Source organism: Amblyomma americanum, chromosome 8 (assembly GCF_052857255.1).
Source record: "Amblyomma americanum isolate KBUSLIRL-KWMA chromosome 8, ASM5285725v1, whole genome shotgun sequence".
Classification (NCBI taxonomy): Eukaryota; Metazoa; Arthropoda; class Arachnida; order Ixodida; family Ixodidae; genus Amblyomma; species Amblyomma americanum.
In genome coordinates this window covers 7,815,658-7,831,192 of record NC_135504.1, presented here as the reverse complement: position 1 = coordinate 7,831,192, position 15,535 = coordinate 7,815,658, and the positions used below count along the sequence as shown (strand labels likewise).

General features: G+C 46.2%; 1 protein-coding gene across 1 annotated transcript; it reads right to left on the bottom strand.

Annotated features, from left to right (window-relative positions):
* Positions 1-1,229: 1,229 nt before the first annotated feature.
* On the bottom strand, positions 1,230-15,443 carry LOC144100864 (uncharacterized). Its single transcript, XM_077633753.1, has 5 exons — positions 15,157-15,443; positions 14,731-14,803; positions 11,005-11,123; positions 4,366-4,431; positions 1,230-2,664 (listed from the first exon to the last, which is right to left on the bottom strand). Exons 1-5 carry the CDS (start codon positions 15,215-15,217, stop codon positions 2,612-2,614), a joined length of 372 nt encoding a protein of 123 aa, XP_077489879.1. The 5' UTR covers positions 15,218-15,443; the 3' UTR covers positions 1,230-2,611.
* Between the last annotated feature and the right edge of the window lie 92 nt (positions 15,444-15,535).

Genomic DNA, 15,535 nt, shown 5'->3' with positions numbered 1-15,535 from the left:
GGAGGCAGAGACCCATTTCCCAAGCATTTGATCCTATAGAAGCCGAGCATAAGGCAGGGGAAAGCTTGTACCCATAATATCACCAGTGGGTACGCAGCAGCACTGGGGATCGAACCCCACCCTCCCACATGTGAGGCGGATGCTCAAACGACTAGGCCACCGCTCCGGTACTAGGTGTGAATTCAGACAGAATGGGCTAACACACACATACCCTTAACCATTACATCCCTCTAATGGATGATGCAGATATAGGCATCCAAACTGGATGCATTAATTATGATTCACTCTGCTACCTTCAAAGCACTGTAAATTTCTGCATAAAAGTTGTTGCACTGAAAGTGTACGAAATAATGTCAACAGCTTCATAGAGTCTTCCCACATGCACTGGGAGCCTACACTGTACTGTTGGCTTCAAAATCCATATCCAAGCAAGGCTTTGCTAGATGTCACATCTCGTAACACTACCAGTCTGAAAGCAACGCAAGGCAATGAATGTGTGAACCATTGCATGTACAGCGCAATGAACTCATTAATATCTTCTGGGGAAGAAGCTAAATGCAATGCCCAATTTCACACACGCACAAAAAAGAAAATAGCACTGCCAATGTTTGCGATGCACTAAGCCTCAGGGCCCATTCTGCACCGCAGCTCTGCAGACAAAGAGTACAGCTTAATCAAGAACAAAATTATGCCCAAATAAAACACCTGGAATTTTCTCTTGAGAAAAATACAATTTTGTGCCTGCTGCTTTTGAGCCGACAAGGGTAGGTGTTTGGGTACGCTGGTTCTCCACAACGAACACTGTTGCAAAAAGACAAAAAACTCAACAAAAAAGATAACATAATTGATGCCAAGTTCGTGCCAGTGAGTTTTTGTTTTCAAGCATACATGCTTACGAGCACAGCCACTACAGACCTGCAGAAGTGTTTAAGCTGCTTTGATGCCACAACCTTGTGCTCCAGAACTGGCGTCCCATCCACACTGTCGAGCCAAACCTTGAGAGTTTTGGCAGTGATGAATGCACATGCCACTACCTTGACAGGTGACAGGTAGTGGCATAAGAGTTGCAACTGAGCACCATAAACATTACCCACTGGTTCAACCAAATGTAGTGTGCTTCCAGGCATCAGTCTGTCAAGGATTGAAGATGGACCATGGGACCTGATGTACAAAGCCCTGGGACTGCCCATTACACATGCCAGGAGCAAATGAAAAACACTTCAGGGGAATGGACGGTAAAAAGCAATGCAGCCTTTATTATAATGACGACCATCATAATCTCAGCACCGATCAAGTGCCATTAAGGCTGCTAAAATTTCAATAAAGCACAGCACTTCAGTCAGAAGGTAAAGGCCTATAAAAACACAAATCAGCCACAGAACCACTTAATGTTTGCATGGCAGCGAAGTGTACAGCTACCCCAATAAGAAGCTGCACTTCATAACCTCATCATTGAGTTCCATGTCAGCTGGTAAATAAAACACTTGCATGGAAGCAAATAAAAAAAAGGTCCGCATGATCGTTGTGGCAGAGATGCCTGTTGTCTTGCGGACAATAAAAAATATAAATACTGTACACAATTTATACAGCGTTTCCTCAAATAACCTAGAGCCTATGGAACAGTGCTGGGTGTCGAAGTGGCATGGTACCAGCAGACGTACTTCTGAAACCACACTGAAGCACTTTCGTCCACAGGTGTGACACGTTGGCAATGTGCGTATCCAATACGTTTCACGGCTCGGCTTCTCCATCCAAGTTCCGCTAAAGTGTTTGGAAGTTCTTTGGTCGCAGATACCCGTGTTCCAAAGCAGGTAGCAGTGAACACGCAGAGCAAAATATCTGACCACAGTTATAACTTGAATGACCTGTTGACAGGACCATTGGCAAACAAAAAAAAAATGCTTAGTTTGGCTTTTGAGAAGCCTGAGGGAACACAATTATATACAGCAAGCATGCACTGAGGTTCCATCTGATAAATGCACCTGAAAAATGAGTCGCAAATTAAACTTGCATGCTGCAAAAGTAACGAATTAAAATAGACCCTTTCCAGATTAAGATGTGCGTTAGGGTAGTCTCAAATCACTAAGCCCCATGCTCCCACCCATTTCTACATAAAATGACTTCCAAGTTCTTTTGCATCAAAACACAATATTTTTAGTTGTTCAGGAGCGCATTAAAAAAAAAATGCAAAACTGTCAAGTCTCTCCTTGAGAACTCTCCTCTGAAATTGGTCAAAATTATGTACACATGAATAATAAAGGCAGACAGTCCAGTCACTTCTTTAAGAACCACATTAACTCCGAAATAAAAGTGCACTGAGCATCAAAATCACGCCCTTCCATCTGAACTTAAGGTTGGTCACTGTACAATCAACTTGGTTCCAAGCTGTCTGGCGGTGGTGCCGACAGCACTGCAGGTAAGTTCCTCTACCAGTGCCCAGAGTTTGGCCACAGAAGAAATAATGGCATGTTGCCGTTGTTTCCGGCAAATGAAGCAGCCAGCCAAGAAGAGCACTCATTGTTCGTCCTGAGAGTGCCTTCTCTGGTTGATGGTCTTTTGGCCAGCTGCGCCACGTGTTGAAGCTGCGAGCTTTCCTGACCTGATGGACTGGCTACCTGCGTGTCTCGTCTGGCTCTTTCTCTTGGTAGTAGACGACGCTCCGATCTGCATGGATAGTTTCTTTTTTTGCACCAAGAAAGGTATGGGGTAAATGCAGTGGGGAGAATGATTACTGCCAATGAAATGAAGCGAAAGCAGCAAATTATGCACTGCAGGCACAATGATGGGCAGCATCAGACTACTTTAAAAAAAAAGCAAGGTTAACAAACTAAATAGGCTCCAAGCGGGGACAATGAAGCCCACTTAGGAAACGAAAGTGCAGCTCTTGAACTATGCCAAATCTCTAAGGAAGGCACAAAGAACACTTGTGCTCACAGCCACAACGAAAAATTGACAGATTTCCTATGATCATGCTAGATGAGGTGCTTAACAGCACATGATCAACTACTGGCTAACTAAAAGCAGCTCTAGTTTTTGTCTCATGGGCATACCGCTTGAAAAACTTTTTCATTCATGAAGTCACAATTATGAAATATTTAGGGAACATGCATTCTTGTGTGCTGATTATAAATGTAATTTAGTTTCATGTAAGCCAATTCCTTGAGCACTTGCATAATATTTGTGACGCACTTAAGAAATTTTGCTGCAAAGGAACACATCAGAATGTATGCCACTGGTCTCTCTTCATCAAGGAATGCAATAAGGATAAAATTATCACCCTGCCTATCATGAAGGTTGACTTATGGGGTTTTGAAGCTGGCACATCAGAAACACAGACTTTTCGTCCCGTGACAGATGACATATGCAAAATGCTTACCACACTAAGATTAGGTTTTAGGTTTAAGTTTGTGGGAACTTAACATCCCAAAACGACTCATGCTATGAGGGACGGTATAGTGAAGGGTACCGGATAATTTCTATCACCTGGGGTTCTTTGATGTGCACTGATATCGCGCAGTACACGGGCCTCTAGAATTTCGCCTGCATCGAAATTCGACCGCCGCGGCTGGGATTGAACCCGAGTCTTTCGGGTCAGCAGCCGAGCGCCATAACCACTGCGGCCTTACGACACTAAGAGCAGAGGCAAAACCGTTGCTACATTGCAATGAATACAAGCATTTTCCACTGCACCCACAATGACAATCTATTTTCAGCAGCTTTCTTGGCATAGGTAATGCCACAGCCATGGTACAGCATGAGTAAAGAGTAGAGACTGTTCAAAATGCCTTCTTGGCACATAATCCTCCAACTATTAGGTGCGTCCTAAGTACCCTTGGATGGTTTGCAACTTCTACAGTTTTGTGCTACAAGCTTTTGCGCACACACACTGTAATACACAATACGAAACACCACAGAGGGTTGTCATAATATTAGTTTTCTGTAACGTTACCCAGAATGCCACAGCAGCTGAACAGTCACATATTCCAGAAAGTGCTCTTAGCAGAGTTTCACAAACTGGGTACTCTGAACCCTGTGGTTCCTTGAAGCAGTTCTTGGGTAACCAAATTACTTATAACTATGCATACCTCAACCCTAACCTTTCCTTTACAGACTGTTCTGTTACGCAATGAATTGTTATTGGTTGAGTTTATTCAGGAGCCGTGCACAGGCATGCTCTTTTTGCATGCATGCAAGGCAGGAAAAAACAAGTATAGAGGCACAGGGTTCCTCACCACCTTTTAGGAGCTCAATCTCAATAACAAACCGAGCCATTACCTTGTGCAGTCCACTCTCCCAGCCTCAGGGTACCATGTACAGAGAGTAGCCGCAGTACACTGAAGGAGCTGAGATACGAAAACAACTCACGATTTCCATCGCAGGCTCCTGTGGCCTGCTGAGAGAGTTCGAGTTCATTGCAGGTGCGTTTCCACCCTGCGAAAAGAGCAACGACTGGTCAAGACTGTCTTGTTGCTTCAGCTGCTGGTTAGCATGAATGAAAACTGCACTGGCTTCACCACATCCACGTGTACTGTATTTACACGCACGTAACGCGAAAATGGGAGCTTGAAACACACACACACACACACACACGTACGCACGCGCACACACACACACACACGCACACACACACACACACAAAACACGATCTCAGCCTCTTCAAAGCCATTTACCGCCGAAAGCTCAGAAGAAACAGATCGCATGCAAAAATACAGAAGCAAAGAACAGAGATATTATTTCTGAAACAACATTTTGGAAATGCGAGCAACATCGAGTGCAGTAGTTGCCTGTACAGCAGTCATCTGTGTAGCAGCGGCCACCGCCGCAACCATGCTGCCAAGTCCTGTGCCCACTCACTCTTGTCTTTCCCTACTCTACTCAACTTTTTCAGTGAGGTGTCGCTGTGAAAGGCCTATGCTGACTTCTTCATACGTATGAGCCACCCTCTCCCCATGCCAGAGTTCGCCAGGTGACCCTAAGCTGACAAAAAGTTGGCTTCTCCTATCAGCTCGTAAGCCTGGCGGCGAAGCTCGCTGTTGCTATCTTGAACACCGAAAAGAAAAATTGCACCATTTTCATAAACTGGTTCAGAATACAACATGAGATGCGTTCCGAAACTGATGAACTAAAATCGTTATATCTGTATATGGATGGTAACAATCAGTGGTTCATGTATGCTACCTGTCAGACAAAATGATGTCAATTTGCAAATTCAAAACATGCACAAGTATGTATGCACACACTGTGCACACACGCCAAGTCCTTTATTGGGCCCTCATGTTTGTGGAGTCCTAAAGTCCCTTGCTTTTCAGCAAAGCCCCAGTACTGTAGAACCCCAGTGTTACGTTCCTCATTGCTGCGTTTTCCCGGCTGTTACGTCGTTTTCATCCGGTCCCGGCATAGCTAAAATGGGACCCAATGTATTGGGAACCCCGCTGTTACGTTGTAGCTGTGAAAACGTCGCAACCTGGCACCCCGAACCTGGCCAGGCAACGAGCACCAACCGCCATTTTGACGAGTTTTGGCCAGGCTTGGCTATTGAACCGGCTGCAATCCCATGGCCTCCGAGATCACCCCCACACGCGCGGGTAATCTAGGAGGCCATGAGAAGCCGCATGCGAGTTGGAGAGACTGCCACTAGATGGCCACTGCCTCAGCACCTCTGCCTCGTGAACGTCGTAAAGAGAACGTCTTGTAACCACAGCACCGCTAACACCGCGAGCGATTTGCCTTGCTTTGATGGTGTCGCACAAGCGGAAGGCGCTCTCCCTTGAGGAAAAGCTGGATGTTCTAAATGCAGTCAACAGGCAGCCAGCACGGAAAAGAGTCAACATTGCCAAAGACCTTAGTCTACCACCCTCGACGCTGAACAGTATAGTCTCGAAGTGTGCCGAGATAGAAGGAAATGCTGCGCTCTTCGGCCTGAAAGCTAAGCAGGCTCGTGGCGCCAAGTATGGAAACCTTGACGAGACTCTTCTGACTTGGTTTAAACAAGCTCGCGCTGCCGGTGTTAACTTCGATGGCAGCATTTTGCGCAAGAAGGTGATGAAAATAGCTGACAGACTGGGCATCAGTGACTTGCCGGCGTCAAATGGCTGGATCGACCGTTTCCGGAAGAGGCACGGCATCGCTTATGAGACAGTAAGCAAGGAAGCAGCAAGTGTGAACTTGGAAACAGTCAATAATTAGAAGGCCACACTATCTGCTATAATTGAGGGGTATCAGCCTCGTGACATTTATAATGCCGACGAAACAGGTCTCTTCTTCCGGGTGCAGCCACTGAAGTCGTTAAGCCTGAAGGGCGAAGCATGCCACGGTGACAAATGCAGCCAAGACCGATTGACGGTGCTCCTTGCTGTAACATGGATGGCTCGGACAAGCTAAAGCCATGGGTAATCGGCAAATATCAAAACCCACGGTGCTTGAGGAACACTCGCCTGCTGCCATGCCACTAGAGAAGCAACAGTCGTGAAGAATTTCTTCAGTACTTTGATAACAAGATGGGTTCCCAGTGCAGGAGTGTTCTCCTTTTTCTGGACAATTGTGCTGCCCACCCGAGAGACCCATAGTTTCTTCGAAACGTCAAGCTTGTGGTTTTCCCTCTAAATACTACAAGCCACTTGCAACAGTTGGATGCCGGCGCCATAAAGAACTTCAAGCATTCCTACAGGAAGTCTATTGTGAAGCGCTGTCTGACGCGTATTAATCGCGGACAGCAGCCTACGAACATTTCGACACTTGACGCTCTGAACTATGTCGCTTAAGCGTGGACTGCAGTGAGCACGTCAACTGCACAGCACTGCTTCGCACGGTGTGGCTTTCGCATGGACGGCAAAGTGGAAACTGCCACGGAAGCTGAAGAGACGGAAGCAGCCTCTTGTGATCAAGAGCTGAGTGAGGCTTTGAATGCGCTGGGTGCCACGGGAGTCACATATGACGACTACATCACCGCGGATGCTGCTGTTGCGACGTCTAAGTGCCAGAGTCGCCGAGATTGTTGCAAACTGTCGCGAGTGAAGCCACTGACTGATGACGACGAGGAGCATGAGCCGCATGATTCCGGGGAGTTGGCGGATCCGAGCTTTGGAGAAGCCGTCGCGGCTCTGGACCTCCTACGCAGGTATGTCGCACCTCACAGCGACGCTGAGAGCAATGCGGCTTTCCAGGCTATCGAGAAAAGCGTGGTGTTTTACAGCGAACGAAAGAGACGGCAATCCACCATTCTCTATTTTTTCAAGTCTTAGGCTCACTTTGTGGAAATTAACTGTTTCAAGTCAAAGCTGCACTGTTTTCATTAATTTTCGGAGCTTTCCTCACTGTTTCGGTTTCCCCGGCTGCTAAGTTTTTTTCCCCGGTCCGGTGAAAAACGAATTAACGGGGTTCCACTGTGACTTTTTTTTTTCTGCTTGAAAACCAGTAGAGATGGAGATTGTGTACGGCAAAACCTCGCAATTTGAACTGCTGGAATTAATACGATTCCGGCCAACGACCATTGAGCACTCATAGTGTCTCCTCTTCGTCTGTTTTTTGCACTATTTGTTGTAGTGAAGCTACATGTCCGTGTGTTAGATGCTCGTTAATTTAGAAAAGCTGTCCAAACACTCCCTTCCTCAACCCTGAATTCCATAGTGCGGCCTTTCACATGTGCTTCTGGCATGGCAACAGTAGGAGGACCCTCGTCACTAGGCTGAGAAACAATCCGGTTTACACAGTTCGAGCGAGTTTTGCTTCCAGCCTGCAGCAATGCTGTACATTAGACAAAAATTACCAGCCAGCGAAGCCTACCGAGCTGAACCTAGGCCCTTTTCAGGTGCTCTTTGCTGCTTGCGTGGTTGCGCACACTTCCAAGAACATACCTGCACGGTTACTCTGAATTGAGGGAACTGCCTAGCGAAGGTCTTGGCCACGGAAGTAAATATCTTACATTGGCGCCTTGGAAGACGATTCCACATGTGAGCAGGCACGGCCACTACCGTGCTACATTGCGGAAGTGGCTACAGAGGCCCTTACCATTTTGAAGAAGTGTTGCTTAGACATTCCCAAGAGTGTGCTCGCACAATACATCTGAGGAAACTGACTACTGTATTGCTGCACCCGCATAACAAGTATTGCACAGTTTCTCACCAAATAAATTCACAATGGTGAGAACGGGTTTGGTAGTTTTTCTCAAGGCCATTCGAAAATATGATGTCCAGTTAATTAGTCCTTCCTGGTTCCTTCAAGTCTAATTTACCTAGACTTTCCTGTACTCGCAAATTTTGCTTGAAAGTTCAAGGACTTGCACAATTCGAAGGCGAGTGTCTAGTGCCCGAACAAAACGACGGCGGAATGCATCGATGGGCTAACAAAAATGCATGGTCTCACTGTTTCTTGAACTGCTTTCTTGCACATGCCTTTAAGAACAAGTCATATATTCATGGTAATCTGAGACCCGTCAACTTTACTTTCTCACCACGAGTACTGCAAAAACAGCGCTCATGCTTCGAAAGCAGCCATGGTATAGAAGATGAGAGCTGTATGGGATCTAAGTGAGCCAAGCCTGAAATTCAAACATAGTAAGCAAACAGCATGCAGTGACTACCAGACCAAGTAAGGAATGTGAAAGCCAGAACACATTCAAAGATTTGCAGAACTCCCACCCCTGCTAGCTACAAATATCTAAAGCTAGTATCACAATATCACTCAGCTCTGCACATCACGCAGATTGTGTTTGTGTAAAGATAACAGCATTTAACCTGCACATGACCCTGCAAGGCAGTTGTGCTGCTGCCACAGGGCTGTTTATTTTACACGTAATGTGCCACCCCAAACTTCCATTTTAACTATAGTATACATAACGTGCAATGCTGACATGGCTAATGGACCTCTTCATGCTGGCTATGTCTGCTCCCAAAAAATAGTTTACTATATACTCCGAAGTACAGACAAGCATATTTTGTTGCGACAAAGCTGAAGTACTGAGACTAGCGACGCCCTGTACCTTGTTTTACTTCCATGTTTCCATCCTGCCCCTCAAAGAGACCACGAGCACTAAGGGTGCCATGCGATGGATTGATACATGGCTGGCATGTCTATTTGCTCAGACTATCCACCCACAAAAAGTGGGTTCACCATCAGTGAAAATTAGAATCAGTGTTCACAAATTGAGCATATGTCTGCCTGCCTTGACAGTGATTGCAGTGTATAGCATGTTTTTTATCGCCCCGCGGTTTCATCGAAACCAGTAATGTTTCATTAGAAAAATTTTTCTTCAGAAAAGTTGGTCTAGAACTGGGCCTATACGGGAAAGATACTTTCTTGAAATTTTCAGAGAATTTGAACAGTTGGCAGGGAAATAAGTAAATTTTTGGGCTAAACGATATATCAGGCAGAAAATAAGAACCACACCCAAGACAAGGCCTAACCCAAATACAAACCCTGAAATTAAAAAAATGGCAAAAATCAATGCCAGTGCAAAATCGTTTTCCTAGTGGCTGCCTTCGAGCCACCTCAGTGCACGCCGAAAGCGACCACAGCCATCACGCGAAGGTTTCACACGCCTCCTTTTCTCTATGGAGGTGAATATGGCTATCATAACCAAGCCATTCCATGACGCCATCTCGACAGTATCACAACATTAACGCAACAGAGTTAAGGCCCCTGTTCTGCAGAAAATCCACCGTTGCAATCATTGTGAGCGAAAGCTCCTCGGAGAAGCAACCTAGCCAAACCACCTAGAGCATGCGACTGTGGCGCTGTCACAACCTGCCCACCAGACTGTCCAAAGCCCACCATGACAGGTGGCAGTTAAATTAATTGGTCATGAGAGATTGCTCGGGAAGAGCAACCTAGGCCGCATGAGCACCACTGGTCATAGCACCTGGCATTGCAGAGCAGTTGCGCATCACTTATCCACTGTGCCAGGAGTTTAGGTTGCCCACTTAATAATAATGAGAAGGTGGTTTGATTTTGCTTCTTGCCTTGCACTGTCCTCTGCATCGCACCTTCATACTTGTCCTTGCAGTGGGCATAAATACAGTGCTGTGTTCTTCATGGCTCACGATATACAATGCACTATATGTTCGATATATGCTACAGGCATTCGTTTCTGCTCACAACTGTCCCTATGGAAACTGACCGTTCTTGCTTCACATGGTGTGGAGTGTGCGTTTGTTCACAGAGTGACCTGCGGCCACATCAAACTGTGTGGTTATTGGTGATGCAAGGTGGTATGGACATGACGAGGGCATGACTGTCCATACTTGCTTTTTCTGACCGTCCACCATATTGCCTGCTGCCAGTCTGCTTTCATCCCCAGGATTTTGTTATTTCTGACCATGCCTCCCAGCAAAACTAGTGCGCCTTTGTGCCTTTGTAAGCACGTTCCCCGCTCAGGAAAGTTTGCTCATTGCTCCAGCTGCCTTTATTTTTTTTACAATGCCCCAAAACCCTCTTTGCAAGTGATGAATACCTGTTAAAGTGAGAGACACTGAGGAAAACTTTTTTTGTTCTCAGTAGAAACTAAACTGATTGTATTTATTACTGGGAAATTTGCAGCTGAAGAGGACTGAAAACTCATTAAGAATGATGATGTTGAGAGCGTTACAGGGTTCCCGAAATGGTGCGTACCACAGGTAAGAAAAGCGAAAGACTCATTGATACTGAGTCACCCGTCATCCACCCACAAAATTTTTTTATCTAGCTTATGTAACACAAAAGACACTGGACATTAAAAAACAACATATTCCTTTTTTCTTTCAACTTGTCCAGGAACGAGCAAGAAAAAGAATAAAGAAAACTAGAAGTGGATGATGGTGTGGTCTAGCCCCAGATGTACAAATAAAGAACCCTTGACATCATCGCAGTCTTCTTGTGAAAAAAAAACCCTTTTATTTCCTTCCCTTCTTTAGCTCGCAAAAGCCGTTTTCAGAGGAAGTAGCTTGTTAATACAATGCGGAACTCCACTAATATAGGCCAGCTTGAGCGTCTTATCAAGGTCCTTTTAAAATTTGCAGAATAAAAACTTACATGTGTGCAGGTAGCTGACAACTTGCTCGTGGTGCTGCGAGGCGGGGTCAGGCGTGTCGCCCCTGGCACCACTCTGTGACCGCCGACCGTTGGCTTGACTGTATGGCGGCCGTGATGCACTGAGGTAAAAAAAATAACCAGGAAAAAAAATCTCTCAACAAGGTGTCACAAATGCAGAGTTGCAACAAGAGTTGCAACAGAGTTGCAACAAATGCAACAAGGTGTCACAAACACAGACTGTTTGGGAGCCAAGGCTCATCATTTAAAGCAGCTGCAAAGAAAGTGTGGCCTTGTTCAGATGAGCCCGACAGCAGTGGCTTGAGCCAGACGTCACACTGAGCAAAACTGGCTCGACTCCACAACTGCATGTCAACACATACTCAAGCTAATGCCCCTGTCACATGATCATTTCGAAGGCTGTCAAACCAATAGTCAACAGACTCAAAAGCCGATTGAGCGCTGCTACAAAGGCGGCTTCGATGGCCAACGAGTCAACAGTCTATCAAGTCAACAGAGCATCGCAGAATATTTAGATTTTGAGGGCCTTCGAATGGTGGCTGCATGCACTCACAGATGCAGAGCGCTTGCAGCATTGTGCTGGGGAACAAAGTCAGCAGCACCATCTCTGAAAAATATCAAACTTCAGAGTTTACAACTTACTTCAGAGTGAACAACTTATTTTGAAGAAAAAAATACAGGCTGAGCTACAAAACTCTGCAGCAAGCATAGTACGATTACTGATAGCTGTACAAAAAAAAAAAAGAAACCAACACCAGCTTCCTCAAAAGTGTATGAATGTTACTGCAGCTTATCCAAGACAACAAAGTTAATTTAACCCTTTACGGCATGGTGTCTACAACTGTGCACAAGACTTTTCAAAAGTTTTTTCCAAGCCTCTAGAGCTGCTTTCACGAAGTCAGTGATGCTATCTGCATTACAGATCTCTGCTGAACTTAATGGTGGCTATTTTTTGTGCCTAGAAAACAGGATCGCTTTTCAAAAAGAAAAGAAGAAGATAGACATCCCGAAGTTCTATGGTGCGCCTAGGAAGTGCTGTCTGGTGCTGCCACTTTTTGATCTCTCATGCGAAGGAATGTTTTACTAAATGAAACTGTACCCAAGTTTTTGTTGCAAAAACAGCCACGAATGATAAAGAAAATAATTAAATGAAGATAATTGTTTTTTAAAGTGTGGGGCTGATATCAAGTGAGCATGGAAGTGTGTGCAGTGTTTGAATTCTGAAAGTTTTTGAGCCATTCGTGTAATGTTTGTGAAATAGAAGGTTCCAAATATATACACACACTTTTTCAGATTTTTTATGACAGTAAATGAGAATGAGAGTCTAAAATGGTTAAAGAGTGATTAATATTACTGCAACAAAAAAAATTTTGCTTTTAACCGTGTCAGGTTAAACTTCTCGGTTGATTACTAGCATGCCTGAAAAATTACTGGCGGCAACAGCGGCAAAACGCCTTGGTGCGTGATGAAGGAACCTCTCGATGGCAATAGAGTATGCTGTGTAGCAGTTGCACAACTCCAAGTTCAACAGTGACCGAGAATCTCGAAGGCGCTCGACTCAATAACCTTCGAAAGTGCCCATGTGATGGGTACATGGTGAGACACCAGTGATGCCCATTATCAAGCGAGTGTGCAAAGGCAGCACCCGAAATCACCGCCGTCTTAGAGGTGCGACAGAGCCAGTGATCAACAGGTTCCCATTTCTCACCTCCCACTAACCTGACCCGCTGACCTGATGGCATTTAAGTGCACCTTGCCAGGCAGGTTGGGTTAACTTGGCCAGACTCTTGGTAGCTTCTCAAGATCTGCTAGAACTTACTGAGCCCAAAAGGCTGACTTGATCCCTTAAAATGCCGAGCTAATGTAAAACAAATGGGGCAAAGCATCTATATCATGTATAGACACCTAACTAAGCACCCCGGAACATCATACAGCTCCATCTTTTGAAGCACCAACAGAGCGGGAGCGGGGGTGTGGTACATAATCTACATGTACTTAATTTTAAAGCTTCAAGTATCTCCGAAAATGTGTTCGGAGATATGAAACATAGCGCAAAATCCATTTTTAATCCGGTGTTGTCGTGAGGGAAAATTTCGCCGAGGCATGGTGGCAGTTAAATTTATGATTGGTTGCTCGGGAAGAGCAACCTTGGTCTTGCTCCACCAATGGCAGCACCTGCCATCGCTAGGCAGTGGTGCGTCAATTAACCACAGCACCACCAGTGTCACCTATAATCAGGGATTTATACAAAGTAGAGAATAAGCAAATCTGCATATATGAACATCAATGCAAAACTCCTAGCCAGGAGCTTTATTAGGTACTATATTTATGGACAGTGACATTGCTGCAAGATTAGAACAGAAGCAGACAATGTAAAAATATACTAAGAGGATGATGAAAATTAAGATATTAAATGCAATAAAAACTTTTCAAGCAATTCCTCTTGCACAAATATGGACTGCTTTAGCCACTTTGCACAAGCTTGCCAAAAGCTGTTGTGCACTCTTGATATCACTCAATATGTGCAAATAAACCACTACAGCAGACGTCCCACAAAAGTGCCTCATTAGGAGAGAACTGCACAAGCACTCTAGTTCAGCAGCTATTATGGCTGAAGTGTTTCAGGTGTGTTAAAAAACAACTTAGTCATCAAACATTTTAAAACAAAGGGGTAGTTGTTACAACTATAGCATAAACAAAAAGCAAACGCACTGGTACTGCGCCAGGATACATCTTACAGTCTTGCTTTTTAAGAACAAACATCACACGCGAAGTGACTCGACTACAGACGACTGCAAAGCGCGCGCTCTGTCATTATGAAAAGCACATGACAACGATGACGCCATGACAACGATCAGATAATATGTGGCAGCTGTTCAAAGAAACCATTTACATCGCGCAGCTGATAGGACAGACGTTCGTGCTTCACGCGTCAGCAAACTGACCAGCGGTTCACATTTAGTTGGCGGCATCAGATGCTGGGACGTGGCAAGAGCACATTCTTTTCTTTTTTCATAAATCGCATGGATGGCTAATCAAGTGACCGGTGATACCGTAATGTTTCGCACTGCCGCATCAAGGCATGACGATAGTCTGCTTAAAACGGACCAGGTTAACGGTGCTTGCCAGCGGTTATACGTTAATCCGACGTGGCACGAGCATAGTTCTGGATCCGTAAGTCACAGGCACGATCGCGTTCCCACAAAACGAGTTTTCCCCGAACAGCCGACCTACTTTCAAGTTGGCCAGCTGATGCCCCCCTACGTAAAGTGACAGGAAAATAGAAGTACAGAAACGAACGGGGAACCTGATACGTCAGTACGCCCCAGCAAGCACAGGCGTAGTGTTGCAGGCCAAGGCGCAAACGCGCGAAGAGTTTCCGATTACGAGGCACAGGCCAACGAAGTAGTAAACAAACATAAGCGCGGTTAAGGCAAGCAGAGAGCTTACAACGAAAAAAAAAAAGTTGTCCAAAGAGCTGCAAAAGCTCATGGTTTGCATCGGCGCGACTCGAAACACTCAACGCCTAAACAAAACGCAGACACGCGGAAGGCGTGACAGGTCAGCACATCGCGCGGCACGCGTTTTAGGCCTGACCCCATGAACTGCGTGCAATCTGTCACGTCAGCGACGCGGGAGGACCGCCGCGTCAACGACCGCTCCGAAACCCCGTTCGGTCCCGAACTGGAGAGCAAACACCGAACCCACCTCATGTCCGCAGTACTCCGCTGAAAGCTCGAGCGCTGCTGGTCCGGATTTCCCGCCTTGAACGACGAGGCGCCTGCGAAGCAAGGCAAGAGAGAAGAATAAAAACGCGAGGCGTCGAATCACCACCACCGACCAACCGACCCAACCGCGTTCATTCACGTCACACGACGCTCCCCGCCAAAACACCAGTTCTGGCTGCGCGAGCGAACAAAAACGAAACAGCAAAATCGGCGCTCCGCTGGCTTTTTTCTCTTTTACCAGCGCCTCAAAAATTCCGCGTGCGCTGCGCGAACCCGTACTGCAACTCGCTTCGCTGGAGCTAGCCAGCGAAAGCTCTGAATACCGCTTGTGCAGGTAAAAACCGCCACCGTAAAATAGCCACGCTGAGATCGCCGACCAACAGAGGAAGGTTGGAGGAAGACTCACCCGAGGCGCGGCCTCTCAGCACAGCATTGTTCGCGGGCAGACCCTTCGAGACGGCGAACATGCTAGCGCGCTTCACACTCTGCTCTGCTGGCTTTTTCTCTTCACGGCCACTGATGGACGGCGTCACCGGAGGCTGTTCGTCATTCTCCGACTACACTATGCTTCGCTATTAGTTCCTATTAGAAGGCAACTGGAGGGCGTGGGATCTGCGGAAGCCGCACAGCAGTCCGCCCATTCAGCACAGCTTCACTTTGCGCTGTCAAACAAACATAACAGCAGAGTCGGACATTTCTATGGCCGCCACGGCGCTGGCAGCGCTCGCGTCGACTCTCTTCGTGCTCTTCCAATGGCTCTTCCCATAGATATTTGAGTTCGCCTT